We start from the raw sequence: 20,133 nt of genomic DNA, 5'->3' as shown, positions 1-20,133 counted from the left end.
CGCCCCGCGGTGAGGATGAGCTCAGAGGGGAGATTAAATTAAATAGACGAGATGAAAGAGGACGGCAGCTTATCCCTGCAGAGCTGAGCACAAGCCCTGGCATGGAGCCACACACACACATGCACACACACACACATGCACACACACACTTACACAGGTAAAAAAAAAAGAAAAAAAAAGACTGGACTGCTCTGACAGATAAAAGCGACAGTGTGCAGTTTGAATCGCTGCAGACTTTGTGGTTTTATATGTTGAGTTTGACATTTCTGACATGAAGGAAGTGCTTTTGTCAGTCTCTCTCTCTCTCTCTCTCTCTCTCTCTGTAAAGAAACGAACTCACTCCTGCTGTCGCACATCTGAATCTCCTCTGGTCTTTTGCCAGGGACGCACGTATGCAAACGCACTCAGAGGCTGCTGGAGGACGTGAGAATTACACTAAGTGTGAGTTTAATGTAAATCACTTAACCATCTGTATTCATAACCTTTGGCTGCCTCCCTCTATTACCACCCACTTACAGCGGGTTATGCCTTTAAGCTTTTTGTTCCCTTGCTATAAATAACACAGTTTAACACTGCTGGGAATGTACAGTAGAGTCATACAGATGTGACTGATGTGACATGCAATAACATTAAACACTCAGTAATACACATCTATACAGTAAAATAGAATATAATGTAAAAAAAATGAATGTATTAAATATATAAATATAGAATAATGTGAAGAGTGTCCAGGGATGTCAAAGTGCAACGCAGTACACACACGCCCCATCTCGGAGCGAATCAAAAAAGACAGGAACAGAAAAAGACGAGTAAAAGATTTATTTCACATTTTGTGTCTTTTTTTTTTTTACATATCACCAGCTTTTGTTTTTGAGGAATCAAGGACAACAAAGAATTGTTCACGGGGAAGGTTACAGAGGTTCAAAAAGCACAAGAAGACGAAGAAGAAGAAGAACAGTCTGAAGGTGTGAAGCAAAGGATGAAGAGCTGGAGGAGCGATGGAGCATCTTTCCTGCTGATGGGACGGGACAGAGTGTGCTGGCTTTGATTGATCACTCGAGATAGAAGAATGAGTGATGTCTTTGTCCAACCGTGATTTCTGTGAGTCGGTCAGTTAGCTGAGCGAGCGAGCGAGCGAGCGAACAGGCGAGGTGGTTCGAGGTCCCACAGGGTGACGGTTTAGCAGCAAGAGAGGAAAACACACGAAAACAGAAGAGACGAAGAGAGTCACTGCGATCACAACACGTGACACAAACGAACAAACAGCGGAGCGATGATCTAACAGTCTGAGCTCGATTATTCACGCCTGATTCAGAGTTCTCTGGATAGGATCTCCATGATTTCATTAACACGTTAACATTTCCCGCTTCGAGATTCTGAAATGTGAAGATTTTCAGCTTTTCTCTTACGTTGATGACGGCCAATAAGAGGGTTTGGGTTTGGTCATGTAAAAAAAAAAAAAACACTTGGGAACCAATCAGAAGGACTTTAAGAAACACTATTAAAGAGTAAATCAGAGTTTAGTGCTGACAAAAATCAGAAAACGCTGTTTTAAAAACTACAGGTTTGCAGACGACTGTTTTGAAGCTAAAGAGTTTGACATTCCCGCTTGTGGCCATCTTTGTTTTTTAAAGCCAACGAAAGCCGTGTCCTTAATGGCGTGCATTCGAAGGCCGATACATCCCGGCATACACTGCTTAATGAAGGCGGTCCCGTTTCAAAGGCGGCGCGTCCTCTGTGACCCGACGTGCTGGGGGACGCTGGTTATGCTAGCTAGTTGTGGTAAAAGCGTTTAGAAACAGCTGGTGACTCCCTTTGATTACAGCGTGGGCGCCCTCTGCTGGCAGATGTGTCACACTTCCGCCTTTAAACGGCTACGTCCATTTCTTACGTAGAGTTTTACGGTTGAATCTCTGTTGCGGGTGATGTTTGTTTGTTTGTTGAAACCGGTTTATCTAAGTTCACTGATGAGGACTTTAACCTCCAGTGCAGGCGGGACGGGCGGGAATCAGAGAGTCACACAGGCACTTGAGAGAAAAGAAAAACACGACAACTTCCATTAAGGCACGACAGATAGCTACACACACACACACACACACACACACACACACACACATATAGAAATCTTTGGGACGTAAACAGCATGATTCCCTCAGTGAGCTGCACACAAACTTCGAGCCCTCATAGACACACAAACAAATCTGAGACTCGACCATGTGGACGTTTTTTGTTTTTTTTTTCTTTTTGAAGTTTGAGCAAATTATTGGCATCTTCAAATCACTACGGTATCTTTTTTTTTTTTTTTTTTAAATGTTCTTCAGGGTGCACTCACACTAATCAGTACTTTTCTACCATTGCCATCACCAACAGTCATTATCCATACTCAATCAATAATCACAGATGAAGCCTCTGTGCGTGTCGCTCTCAAGGACGATCACAGATTGTCAACACGGCACGAAAATTAAATTAATAAGGTGAAAAATGATGCGTTTAGAAAAAGTTCCGGATTGTATTTGAGCACATGTGTTGTTGAGAGTATAACAGGGAGTAAGTTTAGGATTAGTACGTTGCCTCATTAAAAATGGCTCCCATCAACAACGTGGTTAAACGAGAAGCAGCCGTCACACGTGGCATCGTAACAAAGCCACAAACAGTTTGTTATCTGCAGTGATTTCAATACATTCAAATGCTTCCTTTAACATGTGGAACACACAAACAGAGCAGCTCAGTCACGCTTTCATTCAACTCAAATCAAAGGTTTAAAACAGTGGTGTCCAAACTTTTTTTCTTGCGGGCCAAAATTGGCGCGTTAGAATCGCTCACGGGCCACAAGGGTTTTTTTTTTTTTAAATATTGGAAGGAACTTTTTGTATTTTGACCTCTTCAAAAAATAATGTAAATACACAATAACTAGTTGCAGTGGGAAACTGTTGTGTTCTCATTTTTTGGAAAGAATAGTCAGGCTTTTATAGGTCTCCCTCGCTAACATGCCATCTGATGAGGCCTCGGGTCAAAATCTTCTGATTCTTCGATTTGAAGTCAAGGGCCACAAAAAATCCACTCAAGGGCCACAAATGGCCCCCGGGCCGCACTTTGGACACCCCTGGTTTAAAACGTCTGTCGCTCACTGTCAACAAATCCCACGTCAGCCAACAACGAATCGCACATGTGAGAGGTTTTCTTGAAACAGCCGTGCTCAATGTTTGTTAAAAACAAACAAACAAACAAACAAACAAAAACAAAAACAAACAAACGTGAGTCAAAAGAGAATCTGTTGCAGATTTATTCTCAGCCGAGGCGCTGCTGCGCGAGGGCGGCGCTGATTCGTGTACGCTGCCCCCTGCAGGCGAGAGAGTGATTCATGGGTTTATAAATAAAACTGAGCTGACTTGATGCGTCCACACAAGTTGAAAATGTTTCCACTTGAGCGAAAGATTGGAGAATCTCCCGAAGGCGCCGTGACTCCAGATTCATAATTATACGGAGAGACGAACGCAGAGAGAGAGAGAGAAAATGACAGAAAGAGCTCGACGTCCTGCCGGCTGTTTAGATCAAATACAGCTGAAGACACACACACACACACACACACACACACACACACACACACACACACACACACACACACACACACACACACACACACACACACACACACACACACACACACACACACACACACACACACACACACACACACACACACACACACACACACACACACACACACACACACACACACACACACACACACACACACACACACACACACACACGATTGGAGCATCAACATGGAGAGTTTTTTTATCTGCTCTGGTAAAATGAAAATCAGGCTTCCTGTGAGGGTCTCTGCGTGACGCTCGTTTGTTAAAGGACGAATAAACGCAAACTTTGCACAACTAACGCTGAGAGAAAAACTCGCTTTAAGTTCATGTTGCACCTTTAACCTGTGGGAGAGGGTTTGAACAGAGCAGCTCCAATAAGCAGGAAGAGAAGAGTGTTTGTTTTTGTTTTTTTTTAATTTTGCATTTCAGGATTATAGTTGAAGTTTTAGTGCGAGTACAATTCAATTCAATTCAAAAAAACTTTATTTGTCCCCAGGGTGCGATTCAAGTACGTCCATAAAATATGAATATCTGAGGACAAACATTTGTTTTCAGCTGACTGAGAACTAATACTGAAAGTCGACTTTATTCTCCGCAGTTAAACTTTAATGTTTACATGCATGGGGAGGTTGCTGGTTTGAATCCCCCGTCTGACAGGAGCCTCTCTGTGTGGAGTCTGCATGTTCTCTCCCCGTGCATGGCGTGGGTTACCTGCGTGGGTTTGACTCTGAACTGTAGGTGTGAGTGTGTCTGGTTGTCTTGTCTCTATATGTCAGCTCTGTGATTGGCTGGTGAACAAGTAGCCCCGCCTCTCGCTCAATGACAGCTGGGATCGGCTCCAGCACACCAACGACCCCAAACAGGAAAAACTGGATGGATGGAGGTTGACATGAAAAACTCAAAAAATAATAATAATAATTCTAATTTAATGAACATTTAGAACTATTTTTTTTTTTTTTTTACTGTTTCCAACAACAGAGCTCTCTGAAGACAAGAACACGATAAACCCGGTCGAGTCGAACAGAAACACTAAAACAGAGTCGATATCATTGTCGGCTGTGTTCGTTTCGAGGGATTTGTTAAAAATGAGCGAGACAGAAGATTTTCAGTCTGAGAGTTTAAATCTGCTCTGTGTGATTTACTGAAGCACAGCTCGGCTTTTATTCTGATGTTTCACCAGTGATTCATCAAACAGCTGCAGCACCTAAAATCAGAGGTAATAAGACACACACACACACACACACACACACACACACACACACACATGCACACACACATGCATGCATGCTCACTGAAGCGTGTGTACACAAACAAAGCCCCCCCTACACACACACACACACACACACACACACACACACACACACACAGACAGACAAAGAAAGCATGATGAGTTAATAAACTCACATAGAATCAAGGACATGAATGTCATTGGCAATGTTTGCAATATCAACACTAATAGATTATTTATATAGATTTATATATTTTCTCTTTTTTTAAGAACTTCTTCTGATCTTTTTGGTTCCTCAGTCTTGAATCTCAGATTTAAACTGAAGCTCGATCGTCTTCTCTCCTCTAAACCTTTCAAACATCCCGCCTCTCCCGCCCTCTCTCTCTCTCTCTCCCGCCCTCTCTCTCTACAGACACAGCCGTGGTGTGTGTGTGTGTGTGTTAGTGTTGTGTGTGAGCCGAACAGTCTGTCTTACAGCACGCTGCTTCTCGTTAAAAACCTCATGTACCCGCTCTGCTCTGGAGTACGCACACAGTAAGTACACAGGTACAGTGTCTGTTCAGATGTTCCTCCTGGAGGAGCAGAGGAGCGAGCCGACGGGTGAAGTGGGGGGGAAGGGGAGGTGGGCGTGGTTTAACTCCGGGGGAGGAGCCCCTTCTTGTAGGCGAGCAGGCCGGCTGCGGAGGCAGCAGACAGGACGGTGGAGACGCCGAGGAACTTGAGGAGCCCGCCGACTGAAGGCAGGTTTCTCTCCCAGAAGGAGGTGTGGAAGGGGAGCGCCGGGACCTCCTGATGCAGGAGAACATGACGAGTTCAGTGATTCGACTTTCACATCAGTTTGTTTTTGAAACGGCGAAGAAAGATTTCCCCTCACCTGACTCTCAGGCTCCGTCTGCCAGATCTGACTCGGGGAGATTTTATTCATGGCACACAGGATCTGCAACAAATCCCCTTCGTGGTTCAGTACTTTTTTTTTTTTTTGTACAATTTAAAAAAAAAATCCCGACCGCGTCCTTTATGATGTTTTAAATTAAATCTGTAAACGGCTGAATGCTTTTTTGAATGACTTTCATTATGTAGAAGTTCTTCATACAAGCAGTTTAAGTTTTCATGGTGGCGTGTGCTCTGACCTCTCTGGCTGCTCTCTCTCCGGCCTGCACGGCTCCCTCCATGTAGCCGCTCCACTCGGTGGCCGTTTCTGTTCCTGCAAAGTACAAACTGCCCACCGGCTCCCTCAGCACCCTGCACACAGGACGCAGACCGCCGCAGGTGACGAGTTACATCTGAGGTGTTCACGCCTTTTGTTGGTGATGCTGCATGTTCAAACTAACGTGTGTGTGTTTTACCTTCCATACTGGGTGAGGATGCCTGGGGGGAAGTAGGCGGTGTAGCAGCCCCCCGAGTACTCCTCCTCACACCAGTTCTTCTCCTCGTAGTGCACCGGCTGAGAAAGACATTTCAAACATTTAAATAAACTCTTCTTAGTCTAGAGACGCACACGATAAAGGTACAAACAAACAAACATCATGTTTGGCTGCAACATCATCAGCCTATAGACCAGCACAGGAAGGAGTCCTAAAACCAGGAAGTGAGTCAGCATTTTAGCGCCATGGGTTCCTAGCTCTAAAAGTCAACGTGGATTTTGAATGTGTTCGTGGTTAAACGCCTGAAATAAGGTCTGTGGTTAACGTGTGGCGTTTTGTTAGACGAGATAAACTACGTTAGCTAAGACCCCCACTTGAAGTTTTTACGCTAGCTATAAACGGCGGTTGCTAACAAGTGGCTAACTGAGACTACAGTGGTTGTCATGGAGACGTTAAACATCATTATGGCGGGAACTCTCTCCCTAATCCTCCTTACAGCCTCGACTCGTGTTGTAAATATTAGTTTAATAAACAACTTATTAAGCTAACGTTTAGCTAGCTTGTCAAAACCGCTGATTAGCGATTGTGACGTCAACCGAACACAGTGTAGTTAGCTTGTAGCATAACGCTAGCTTTTTACTTCTCTCGGCTGCGTTAACTCTTCAAGCTTCATATAAATGTTGTTAATCTGTGAAGATTATCCAGCTGCACAAAACAGCTGCACATCGGAAACGCGTGTTTGACACAGACTTTTATCTGCAATGATCCAAAATCCAATTAAAAAAAATACATCACTTTTCCAGTCTATACAGTTTTATAGCTCTGTTTTTACAGCTCTGTGTGTGTGTGTGTGTGTGTGTGTGTGTGTGTGTGTGTGTGTGTGTGTGTGTGTGTGTGTGTGTGTGTGTTTATTCTGAATACACACTCACATGCAGAGCCTCCTCGGAGCCCAGAACTCTGGAGTAGATCTCACAGATCCTCTTCTTCCTGCAGCAGACGACAGAGTGAGTCGGAGCTGAGCTGCAGCATGCAGAGTTTGAATCTCACCTGTTTGTGTCGTTACCTGTCCTCTTTGCTCAGGTTCGACAGCTTCCTGCATTTACGAGCCAGGATGAATCTGCACGAGAGGAGCGAAACATGTGAACACACCTTTTCCAAAACTCCGTGGCTATTTCCTGTTTCCTGGATCAACCAGATCCATATATTTGTGTTTATTTAACCAGGGATGAAGCCTCGTTGAGATTAAGAGGGAGATAATCAAACCCTGGTGTCAAAGGGATTGTTTTTATTCACCCCATGATGGCGGGGACACTCCCGTCCGGCTTTGTGTCATCGAGCGTCAGGCCGATTGGCGCTCCTTCCTCCTCGATCACCATGCTGCCGCAGTAACCTGCAGACACACACAGGTGTGCAATGAAGTCACGTCAAACCGGACACTTCCGAACTTCAGGACGCGTCACATTTAATCCTCCTCTGCACCTTTTTTCCTCCAGAAGTTCTCTCTGTAGTACACCATGCACTTGATGACGGAGCCCATGGGGACGCGGCTGATCAGCTGGTTCCTGAGCGGGGGCAGCTCGGGGTTAAAGTGAATCTTCATGTTCAGACCAGGGGGCGTGGCCAAGATCACATACTTTGCCTAAGTCAAAGACGTACGTACAAAAAAAAAAAAAAGACAGAGAAGATAGAAACACAAACAGGACAGAGTGAGCTGCATCACACTCAACAACCAGCAGAGGGCAGCAGAGAGCCATTTTTAAAGCTGAAAGAGTTGCATGGTTTCTTTTGGATTAGATTGTGAAATATCAGAACAACATTAGGTAACACGTGAAGCCACAGATGTGATAATAATTAAAAGAATATAACAGTCGTATTAAATGTGATGACTGCAGTTTGTGTTTTTCTTACTGTGTAGGTCTGTTTGTCGAGCGTCTCCACCACCACCATGTCCCCGCTCTGGTCGATCCTGTAGACCGGAGACTGCATCTTCACTCGCTCTCCCAGCTCCCGGGCCATGCACTCGCTGATCTGACTCGAGCCGCCTGCAAACTTCCTCTCCTGCACGAGGACAGAGAGGACAGAGAGGACAGAGAGGACAGAGAGGACAGAGGGATCAGAGGTCGAGGAGGAAGTGCTTTTTTAAAAATGTATTTCTTGTAAAATAGTTTCAATCCGCGCTGAACTCCAGCTCGTCCAACTGCTTCTGTCTGCTTTACTACAAATGTCAACATGTGCAAAACCAAAGGAGAGAATGTGCTCGTGAAACTGCTGCAGCGAAGTGATGGAGGAGTGACGGAGGGGGGAGGGGGGAGGGGGGGGGGGACATCCACCGCTGCCAAAGCTCTGAAACACCAAATTAAATAAACAGTGACCTTTTCCATACGCTTAGTGTCAGCGTCTCGCCGCTTCCTCCATCGCAAACATGTTGTGAATGTTCCTCCGTGGTCCTGGGAAACATTTGGCTGCCGGTACAGAAACATCACGAGCTAAATCTAAATCAGTCCTGGCAGTGACTAAGGGCGTTTCTGGGTTTGTCTTTTTTTTTTTTTTTTTTTTGGGATTAAAGTTGATTTTTAACAAACAGCTCCCGTGATGATGTCATCCTGAGAGATATCTTTAAATAATGTATAACCCTTAAAACTGCATAAACTCCACTAAAAGACCATGCATGTCAGAAAAACAGGAAGAAAACAGCTCATTGGTTTAAATCTTTGCAGAACACACGTTTTATATGAAAACAATGAAAAGGTTTCTTAATGATGCCTGTGCCAAATAAAGACCGGCTCATTCCAATGACTTAAGAAAATAAAAGCCCGATATTTATCCTCCAAAAGTTATATTTTAACTTAAAGTTAAATATTTATCAGGGTAATACATTGACTACACATTTATATTTCAGACCGGTTTAAGCTGGTTCCTGTTGGCGCATTTTCAAAGGGTTAAACAGAAAACCGTACACATACCCATGCACCCATGCAACAGGAGTGCATGTTCTAAACACGGAGGTCCAGCAAACAGAGCAGAGCGTCTGTTTACCTAAAACACAAGCCTCCCGTTCCTTCGTGGTCATGGCAACAGGAACACTCGGCTTTGGAAAGCTCTCCAAGAAAACAGCTTTTGTCCGGCTCGTAATGATGCAGAGCTGACCAGCAGCAGACTAAAAAGGTAAACGCGTTAGAGCTGATTTACGGCGCTGTGGGATCTGACTGATGCTTCTTGGCCAGCCTCCTCTGCACTGCACGGATCGTTATTCCATATTCTGTTTGTGCGGCGAGTTCAGCCCAGCGAGAAATCATCATTTTGTCCTCAGATTTTTTAAAAGCTGAATTTTATATTGAGCTTCTTGAAGCTGCAAAAATCAGAGACCCTACTGACGTTTCGCCTTCGGGGTAACAAAGTAATCCCCCCTCTGGTGCAAAGGTAGAAGCTGCAGACGTACCTGTCCTCCGTTTGTGGTGGAGAAGATCCTCATGGTTCCTCCGCACTGTTTCACATACCAGAGGAACCACAGAGCCGACACCTCGTGGGGTTCAGAGGTCACGTTCACGTTGATAAACAGGGTGGCGAAACGAAGAACGGCCCTTGAGAATAGACGGAACATCATTAGTCAAAAAAAATCTCTTTCAGTTCAGCGAATGCAAACTTATCAAACTGAAGGCAGAAAATGGAAAAATCCCCTTCACACGTTATGAAATGTGTTTATCGAGATGCAGAGTAAAGCTTTCTAAAACACGATTAAAATCGCTTTCACGATGTCGGACGGAAAGTAAACTAAGTCGCTCCACACTCACTTTGTTACGGTGTGCATCAGGGGCTTTTAACGTTAGCTTTAGCTTAGGCGCAACGTTCACTGCATGATGAATTTAGAGCTTCAAACGTCGAGTTTATTCAAGGATTGATTCTCTGATATCAAAGACTGGACGCCAAGATCCTTGTCATCAAGTTTCAGAACTTTTCTTATGGAGCACATGAAACCTGCTGCATGAAATGTTGGCCTCTTGGTTCTCTGGTGGTTGCATAATCTTCATCATTCATTCTTGAGTCCAAGTGGACGTTCGTGCTAAATTTGAAGGTAGTAACTGATGCTGTCACGTCGACGGCCGAGGATTCACCGAAAGCTTAAAAATGACGTGCACAATGCTCTCGAGTGAGGCGGGAAAAGTCACGCGATGTCCTCTTTTTCTCCTCTACCTGGTCCAGCAGATTTTCTCAAAGAGCTGCTGCATGGTCATCTTGTCCCACTCCTCGGCGTGAGGAGCTCTCCACGGAGCCTCTCTGGGAATCTGAAACACAAACAGCAAAACATTTAGAGTTCAAGGGGGAGGAGTCGAATAAAATAATAAAAAAAAAAAATCCAATATGGATCCTTTCTTTTACCTCCTCGCCCATCTCGTCCATCGTCCTGAACAGGTTGTTGAAGTCCAACATGACGAGGGGGTTCCAGATGGGGGGGAAGGATCCTTTGAAAGGGTACGACTTTCCCTGTTGGACACAAAGCATCAGATCTGCTTTTAACCATCAGTTGATCACATGATGAAGTCTTGTTTTCCCACATTATGTCGAGTCAGCAGGAATTTAGAGATTGGCTGATTTGGTGAATCTTCAGCATGCTAACGCTAACGCTAACGTGTCCACCTGGGTTTGTGCTGGCTGTTGCTCGGGATCGATTGTTTACTGTAACACTGTAGACTGCATGTCTGCGTTGTACGTTTTAGCCAAACAAAAGCAAAACACACCAGGGATAGAAAAAAAAAAAAAAAATCGAGATACAATTATTCTGCTTTTCTATTTTTATATTTTCAGATGGTTCAATGAAGGTGACCGTGAACATGTTTGTATTTCCCCTTTAAAACAAATCGACCTCCGTTGACCTCCACTTTGCTCCAGTCCGACTGTGAACTTTATTCAGACAGCTGACTTGAAGCTCTTTTTATTGCAGCGGTTGGTGACAGGCAGCTTGAATCTCCTGACAGACACAAACAAAGACACCTTGGTGTTCAGTCAGGACTTTGTGTGGACGCCCTTGTTGTTCTGCACGATTTTTCAGGTCAATGTCCTTCTGTTACGAGCTGCGCCTTTTCTCGTCATAAATAGATAAACCATAAAAGCAGAATTTTATCGGCTTCTAAAATGTCTTTGAATTCAGCATTTAGTCTGACACGTGTCAAACTGTTTAAAAGGAAACGCGTATAGAAATAAATAAAAACACAGTAAAGAGAGTTTCTGTCAGAGCCGCGATGTAAATCAGAGAAACATCCAATAATCCATCGTTTTCACCATCAATCGAAGTGAAATGAGTCTGAAACAGCTTGTTAAATATTACACAGACGGTATAATAAAAACGTGAAATAAAAATCAATAATCCATGAAGAAGGATTTGTTTGAGGCACAGCAAGGTGTAACTGTGCTTCTTCACTTTCCTGAGATCGACTGAGAGCCATCAAGTTAACATGCAATGGTTTTAATTCTTGTATTGTATTGTATGTATTTTAAACTTACATAATATATTTATTTAATGTGTAGAAAAAGCTTTAAGATCATTCTCAGCTTGCTCTCTGTTTGTGCTTTTTGGTTTGTTTTGCATCTCACTTTGGAGAAACACCAACCCCCTGTTTTTATTGTGGGAATTTCTAATCAGATTTTTTAATTAAAACAAAATCAGAATGTAAATTTAAATGCATTTTTATTAAATATTTCTGAGGGGATTTAAACTGATTTTTATTATACTGCCAGAAAAATGCCAACCCTCTTAAATCTAAGGACGCCTGTTATCGCAGGCCAACAGTAGATGGCAGTAAGTCTTAGTGATGCAGCTCGTTTTTTTCAGCTGAGCGGAATAAAAAATTTGACAAACAGTTTTTCTGATTTACATCCGTGTGCAAGTCCTGCAGAGAACTCAGCACACTGAGACTGAAAACAGAAGTCCGTGTGTGTGTCGTCTGCACAACATAACAAGCTAGCATGTGCATTTATCTAAACAATCGACGGGGAAACTAAACAATGAAACACACACACACACACACAGATGAATGATTGAGCATCTCCCTAATGTACAGCATCAGAACTGTCCGTTGCTGTGAAACAACAGGTCTGTCACCATGGTGATGCTGCTCAAGTGGATAAAAGGGGGGGCAGCAGGAAGAGGGAAGGAAGCAGCATCTGTTTCCACATCAGTGAGCGATGATTCAGCCTCACTCAGAGGAGAAAGTGTCAAAAAAAGAGACACAGCTGATCATGTCCGAGAGATCGATATCGGCTGTTTTCTACTTTCATTCAGCACTAATTTGACGTTGAAGGTACGTGATGATGATCTGAAGCACTAAGATCCAACGTGCATCTCTTCACAGTCTACAGGCGTCATTTTCTCTTCTTGGTTCAGAAAGCCCTGCAGCTCGGCTCACGCTTGTTCAGGACAAAAGCAGGCGCACAGTATAAATCATTTATGGAAGGATTTTCACCTCGCTGTCTCTGACTGACGGAAAGGGTTAAACATGCTCCTGATGTCATTATTGACATTGTTGACCAAACTCCATGAAAGAAATCCAGCGTTTTAGAGGTTATCGGCTCGTCGTCTCGCAGACAAATCTGTAAGTCAGACTTTTCAGTTATATCAGCATCCTTTCAGCCGGTTGTAAAGTTTGTTTATTTTGGGTCCATCCATCAGATAAATCCTAAAACGGATCCCAGATTACAGATCATCAAATCTGATCGTCGAGTCAAACCAACACGAGTCTGGCTACTCAAACATTTGCTTCACTTATTTTGACAAATCCAGTCTCTCCTGTGTAAAGTGCTCCTGCTCCTGTCTACAGTGAGGGAGAAGCTGGAGTCCTGCCGGCTGTGTTGTTGTCAGAGCTGTGTTTACATGGATCAAAAAGTTGCACATTCTTCCTGGAATTCTAGGATATCAGTTAATGTCCAAATACAAACACACACCACACAACAGATGAGTTTGTGGAGACCAAACTGAAGCTAGCAGGAGAGTGAAACCTTGACCTACATCCATTTGAAAGACAAGAACATGGATGGGCGGCTCTCTCCTGAGTCAACCTTCTGTTTTATTGAATTCAACATTCATAAAGATAGATGAGGGATTAAAGCACATCAGAGTGGATCAATAAAAGCATTAAGAGGTTCAGTAAAGAGTCTTTAACAGTCTCTCACATGACCCGTAAACGTGCAAACTGTCAGGACATCCACCCTGCCGCGAGCGCCATGGGACAATCCCACGCTCCCGCAATCTCTGATAAGAGCTCAGTATTTAATCAAGGTCTGTTTTCCCATCTCTGGTAGTGATAGCTCATTAATAAATCCTGTGCTGAGAGCTGCAGCTGTCTGTTAGGCAGCAGTTTGCTGATAAGGGAAACCAGCGCCAGCTCTTTGGATTACAATCTGACAAACAAAAGCTGATTAGCTACGCGGCTTGCTTGAAAGCTAGCTCTAATAACACAATAGCTTGGCTCACATGCTGGTTTCCTATTAGTTGCTGTCCTGTGAAGTAATGTCGACACTCCTGTGTAGTTTGATCAACACAACGGAAGAAATCTCGGGGGAAACGCAAGTCTTTGACCGTACTTTTGGAGATTTAATCTTGGAGATTTTAACCTCCACATCTCGACAAAGTTTGTCTTTTTTTTGGACCTACAATGAGACGTCATATCTTCGTGTCCTTTTGCAGGACGAAGACCTGAATCTTAAATCCAGTCTGGTCTTTGAGGATGGAGCTAACTCCGATGCATCTGCAGGTTTTTTTGACGATTGCGATTCTCATCTGGTTCCCTTTGCCCTCCTCTCTTCCTGCACGGTTAACACATGAGCGTCAGTCTCCTTGTGGAGTTTCCTGCACTGCAGCCCAATATAGAAATTGCATTTTTGAATTGGAAGCTTCTTTTACATCTCACAGTTTGGCCGGGGTTTGAAATGTTTGCAGGATTTTGCAGAGTCAGCTGTGGGATCATCGACACCGGAGCTGCTCTTACAAACGCATAATAGGTCACACACAAACAAACAGAGACAAAAATCACTGTCTGACAACGATAGGGCTGAGCAGCTTCTGATGAGGCCTGCTGCCATAGAAACCAGCCAGGAAGCTACGAGCAGTGTGTGTGTGTGTGTGTGTGTGTGTGTGTGTGTGTGTGTGTCTTGGAGTGGATCTTACAGAGATAGTAGCTAAGGAGACTCTCACACACGATGAGCGAGCTCACCGTCCGTCCAGTTATTCCTTCACCAAACCACAGATTTATTCTCTAGCTGCCGTGGGAGCTGGATGTTGTGCTGGTGACATTTCACAGCGCTGTGGAAGTAGGTCACGTCAATAGCGCAGCGGCGCCAGAGACACGGCGGTGAGATGGCTGGCACGCTGAAGAGTCCAACAGCAGCACAGGAGCCTCAAATGGACAGAAGAAATACCAAGCAAACCAAAACTCTGTGAACTCTGCACACCTCATCGTCCATCTGCTGCGCTGCACTTCACTGTGAAGCTGAACCATCAACGTTAACGGAGGCGCTAACGTTGATGGCAGAGGCTGCTGCGTAAAGGGTCCATCAGAAGTAACCGACGAAGCGACGGGAGCGACTCGGGGTGAGAAGTGTCTCGGAATTAATAAAAAAATAAACTCATCCGACTCATGTGTGAAAGGTGTTTTAAATCGGATCTAAAAGATGCATCCGGAAAAATATGACTCAGCGTGCAAAGGCCTTAAAGACCGAACGTCTTTAACACCCGTAGTCGAAATAACAGCAGAGAAACCGAACGGACCCTGATAAAAGGATTGAAGCGTTTTCAGTTTGAAACATGAGAGCTGGCTTTGACTTGTTTGCATTTTAAATGATCACTGCATGGCGTTCAGTGCATTTAAGGGCAGTTTAAGACGAACGCCAGGTGTGCAATTAATCAATCTGCTGCAGTGGAAATCTCTACGGGAAGCACAGCTCAATATTTACTGTACCTTTAATTAATTAATTAATTTAGTGGCTTCTATCTAATACACCCATAACGCGTGTCGTTTGGTGATTTATGAGGCTGTCGTGTGTGGCGTCAGATGAGGAGTGTGTATCAGTGTGTCTGACCCAAGGCGTCTATACGAAGCAGTAAAAGTGTCTTTGTGTCCACATGTCTGACCAGGAGTTTAAAGTCCGTCTGTGAAGGTAAGATTTGTTGACTTGAACAGAGCTTATGTTGAGATAAGCTCCATCATCTGCACACACACGCACACACATGCACAAGCTATCAGGTAGTCCAGTGACTTAAAGAGGGGTTAGCATGAGCAAGGTACATATCAGAAAAAGGAAATCAAATCAGGTAGAGGAGCACAACAGTGTTAAGGGCAGCGGTGCAGCAACAATAACAAGATGTGCAGGAGAGAGTACAAGATGAGAGTTATTCCGTCCTGCCTCTGCTGCCCGTTCATTCACTCAGAGAGAAGACAAACTGCATTACAGAAAACCCCTCAGGCTAAGATTAGCATCTCCAGTCGCTAATGCTGCAGAGGAGAAGGGTGGCCTGCTGCTCGGCAGTCGAGTAGGAGGACACAGGGACGAATACAAGGTTTGGTTTTCTGCAGCAGAGGACACAAAAAAAAATCTTCTACACGGCCTGAATGAACACAGCACAGTACGGAGCGAGCTAACCACTTAGCATGTCTTTCATTAGCTTGCTTCACTAACTCTCTGCTCTCCGCTCACCATAAAGACATCTGATTGGTCGGTAGGCGGAGTTTAATACAGGTTGATCTCTCTTGGTAAACACATTGACACACTGAGGGTCGAGGCTGCTGTGTAAGATTAATAATCTATTAAAAACACACGCCGTTAAGTGTCTTGCCCAAGGACACATCGGACGTGTTGCTGCAGCTAACCGACCTTCCAAATGAGAGAAAACCAACTCTACCCACTGAGCCACGGGTAAGGTGTAAAGAAACGATGGCGATGGACCCTGAAGTGAGCGACATTACGCCGACGACTGAAGAGTCCGAATTCACCCTGATAACAGAAGATCCTGCTTTGTTGGACCAAGTCGAGAGTTTCTGCTCACGGCAGAACACAATCCTTCACTTGAAAAAGCTCATATTTAGCAAACACGCCGATTCAACACAGACTGAACAGTGACGACCTTTAGGGAAACAGAGGTCGTCCGTGCTGCCCGCCCAACTTAAAGGCCTCATGCTAAAGACGTGGACTTTCTGTGCATAGATGATGGATCAAACTGAGGATGTTTGAGTATTACTCTGACGTCGGTAAAAAGAACGGAGAACTCACGTTGACATAGTGCAGCAGGTTCTCCTCCTCGTTGACTTTGTAGGTCTTGATTCCGTATTCTTTGGCCAATCGGAGGATGCGGTTCTGAGTTGGGCCGATGTAAGCTCCGCCCAGATCCACCCACTTTGTCTCCTTATTCTGAAAGAGGGTAAATATGAATCATCACAAACTTAAGACGCTCCACGTGGAGTACCACACGGATCTATTCTGGGTCCTCTTATTTTTATCTTTATAAGTTGTCACTGTTAAATCATCCATTTGATCAGAATTGATTTATCCCTTATGCAGACGACTAACTCTTCTACATAGCACCTGCTAAACGCAGCGCTAATGTTGGAATATTTTGCATGCTTTTATTTTAAGTTAGCTTGATTACTTTTTTACCATTTACAGGTTTCTCTTCTTTTATTTAGAGCTGTTAATATTTTTTATCTCCTTTTCTTTTATATTCTCTCTATATCTCCTGTGAGGAAATTTCCCGTTGCATGATTTTGGCACCCCCTGTGGACAAAGCGGGAGTACTTTTATGTTCTTGCTTATCCTGTCCTGTACATGTTTCAGATGTTCTCTGACATTCAAACATCTCCGATTTTTTATTATTTTTTTTGCTTTGAATGTCTAAAGTCCAACTCCAACCGGCAGTGGAGGAATACGGATGCTAATTTGGCTAAATTTGGAGCGGAAGCTAGTTTGATGCAAATTCGCAACAATAGGCGCCAAGGGCGTTAATCACACATTTGACACGTACACAAAGTCGTTCTATAGAAATAATCACTCTTCTCTTGGATGCTCTTGTAGCATCATTACGGGAGCTTTACCTGCAAATATTCATCCTTTTCTTTTTTCAATCTGCAAAACACCTTTAGCTGCATTTTGGCTGAAAATGTTTCTATGTGACAAAAGATTATCCTTTAAATGAGTGTTGGTTAGTAAAACTCAAACCCCTGCAGTAGTGCGAGCTCATCGTACCCGGAAAGTGAAGGTGCGACCGCCGACTCGATCCCGGGCCTCCAGCACGACGGGGTTCAGTCCGTTTGCCTGCAACAGCTTGGCTGCGCTCAAACCTGCAGACAGACGCACAAACAGAGGTCAGGTCAGATGTGCTCCACATGGCAGGATCACACTCATACACTACTCGTGGATAGTCGTCATGTGCTGTTGTGTGAGGATGTTTGAAATCTGAGAATCACTTCCTGGTAAAGGTTTCTTTCGGGAGGAGATGGATGAGAAAGATTAGAAAGAAATCCTGCTTCTCTCTCAAATCATTGCACCACTGCACACCTCAGTGTGTTTGTCTTGGATCTGTTACTCGTCTTGTTTTCCGACTGAACAGTGTTTTTCTTTTCTCTCTTGAAATAGGATTACGAGAAGGATTAGCCACCTAACATTTGCCTTTTCAGTGACTCGTCTGAATAAAGAGACTTATGGGTGAAATGGGGGAGAAGAGGAGGAGGAACTTATGCATGATGCATAGTGGGGGGGGGGGACTTCCAAAACACACCAGCTGACCTACTGATCACGTGAGGAAACGCAGAGGTCTGAGCAGAGAGAGAGGAGCCTCCGCTGACTGACCGACCACAGAGCTTTTCACACACTGACCTCGGGCAATCCTTCTCATAACTGTGATTCAATAAGACATAACGTAAATGCACTTAGGCATGAAGAATCAAATGCAGAGGGGTTAGTGTGCATATGGCTCAGGAGCACTGCACTGTGTCAGAGCAGCAGACCTTTAAAAGCACAGGAACCACATACAGAGAGAGAGAAAGAGAGAGAGAGAGAGAGAGAGAGAGAGAGAGAGAGAGATTTATACGAGATCTTCCTTAAAAGAAATACTCACAACAGGCTGTTTCTGTGTCTGTAGCTTTAAATATGTAAATGAGCTGTGTCTGACCACGCCCCCTCTCTGGAAGGGCTCGGGTGTACTCGCTGCTTTCTGGCTCCATGTCCTATTGTTTACGGTGAGAAGGCAGACTCAGAGGGCAGAACAAACACCTAGCTGTGGGAGTGTCACCCACCTGGGGGAGGGGCTACTGCCCTTTGTGATGTCATGAAGGGGGAAATCTCCAAACGGCCTGTTTGAGCACACATTTTCTGAAAAGTGGAGCAGGCAGAAGACGGAGAGGATGGACTTTTTTAATCATTGGGGGGTTTGGAGACAGACTGGAGACACGTATTGTTTGGACAGCATGGAGAAACACACTTTGCACAATATGTGACATTTAATAAATGCAGAATATAAAAAGAGTTTGTGCTCTCTGCAAGTTCCCACATCTGTACAAATGTTTTCCTGGCCTTCCTCCCAAATTCCCTTCTTCTTCTTCTCCTCTTCCTCGCGTCCTCTGTGTCCAAATCCCGCTGAGCTCTGCTCGAGCTCGAGCGGTTTATGTAAGTTTACACAAAGTCTGTCCTGAATTATCCAACTCTCTGTGCAAACACACGCACACACCCAGCCAGGCTCTGAGGAAGCATTAGCCCGGACCAGAGGAGGCTCACAAATCTTCCTCCGTTAAATTGATGCTATTACCTGCACTCAGCTTTGAAAGGTCAGCGTCTGCGTCTTAAACAAAGAGTGTCTGTCTGCGTCTTCTGCTTGTGCCCACAGCAATCACTGCAGAGAGTAGTCCTGATGGGACGCTGCTTTCATCCCTCTGCTTTGTTTTTCTCAGCGGAGACGACTCTTCTGAACACAAAAGCCTGTTTAAATATGACTAATGGATCAATTCAAAGTGAAGGTATCATCGCTTCAAAGGGCATCAGACTGAGCTCTCCTCCTCCGTTCAGACAGAGAGACAGATTTAACTTCAGACGATGCAGCAGCAACGAGACAAAACAAGTCAAATGTGAGATCATGAAATCAAACACACCTTGATCCAGAGCTCTAGCAGCCTTGTCTCAACATATACATAAAAACTAGGTTTAAAAGTCTCCATTAGACGACTTCAGTGGGACTCAAAGTGAGTCCACTAAGAGTTGTTTTTGTCCCCGACAGGCTCAGATTGTTTATTTTGCGTGTCCGCCCCTTTGTACCACGAGAGATTGATGCCGCCCCGGAGATCCACAGAATGCAGGCTGAGTTCATATTCACGATTACAACACAACATTCCTGCTTCTCTCTCCACGACTCCCTCTCCTCCCACAGCTGGAGAGCAGCACGCTCCTTCGCCTCCATGTGTACAATGTTTGCAGCTTCCTGTCGAAGTCTTGTAAACGGTCACGTCTTTGAACGTTGACCCAGTTTAAAAATTAACTTTTAAATTGTGGCAAATAAAATGAATACTCACTGGAATATAATTTCTCTTTGCACGTCTACTCTGATATTTTAGGATCCTGATGTAACTTTTTTCTGGACTTTACTAAATAATGTTGATCGTTTCTGGTTTGATGTGAACGATGTCGATTGTTGTCTTTTTTCACGGCTGCAGAACGAACGAAGAGCTCGACACATTTCTCACCTCGTGAGACGACGAAGTTAACGTTGAGTCTTTGATTGGATCTATTTCCCCTCAGTGGTGTACGCAGGTATAACCACTGTACTGATTTGTCCTTCTTCAGAGGGTCTCTCCACTCATAAATCCCAATTATTGATTCACAATATTCCTGGTATGCTGCTATTTTTGTTCCTAGGATTTTCTTCCTCGTCTCTAACTGGATCATACTCGCTCACTAAACATTCAAAACA

General features: G+C 44.3%; 1 protein-coding gene across 4 annotated transcripts in view; it reads right to left on the bottom strand.

The window, feature by feature from the left end:
• Positions 1–3,265: 3,265 nt before the first annotated feature.
• mao (monoamine oxidase) overlaps positions 3,266–20,133 on the bottom strand; it is a 22,939-nt gene continuing 6,071 nt past the window's right edge. The window contains exons 2-16 of one of the 4 annotated variants that reach the window (XM_079358057.1): positions 17,421–17,515; positions 16,452–16,589; positions 10,572–10,676; positions 10,386–10,477; positions 9,634–9,775; positions 8,103–8,252; positions 7,674–7,833; positions 7,488–7,584; positions 7,258–7,311; positions 7,124–7,181; positions 6,177–6,274; positions 5,961–6,072; positions 5,705–5,767; positions 3,718–5,619; positions 3,266–3,561 (exon numbers count right to left, since the gene is read on the bottom strand). In XM_079358057.1, coding sequence (XP_079214183.1) covers positions 5,464–5,619; positions 5,705–5,767; positions 5,961–6,072; positions 6,177–6,274; positions 7,124–7,181; positions 7,258–7,311; positions 7,488–7,584; positions 7,674–7,833; positions 8,103–8,252; positions 9,634–9,775; positions 10,386–10,477; positions 10,572–10,676; positions 16,452–16,589; positions 17,421–17,515 — 1,520 coding nt within the window. In that variant the 3' untranslated portion in view covers positions 3,266–3,561; positions 3,718–5,463. The remainder of the gene's footprint in view (positions 3,562–3,717; positions 5,620–5,704; positions 5,768–5,960; positions 6,073–6,176; positions 6,275–7,123; positions 7,182–7,257; positions 7,312–7,487; positions 7,585–7,673; positions 7,834–8,102; positions 8,253–9,633; positions 9,776–10,385; positions 10,478–10,571; positions 10,677–16,451; positions 16,590–17,420; positions 17,516–20,133) is intronic. The other 3 variants (XM_079358059.1, XM_079358060.1, XM_079358058.1) reach the window with 3 other exon arrangements.

The sequence above is a fragment of the Symphodus melops genome (genome assembly GCF_947650265.1).
Source record: "Symphodus melops genome assembly, chromosome: 12".
NCBI classification, from domain to species: domain Eukaryota; kingdom Metazoa; phylum Chordata; class Actinopteri; order Labriformes; family Labridae; genus Symphodus; species Symphodus melops.
The sequence above is the reverse complement of the archived record's forward strand: the minus strand, read 5'-3'. Positions and strand labels throughout refer to the sequence as shown.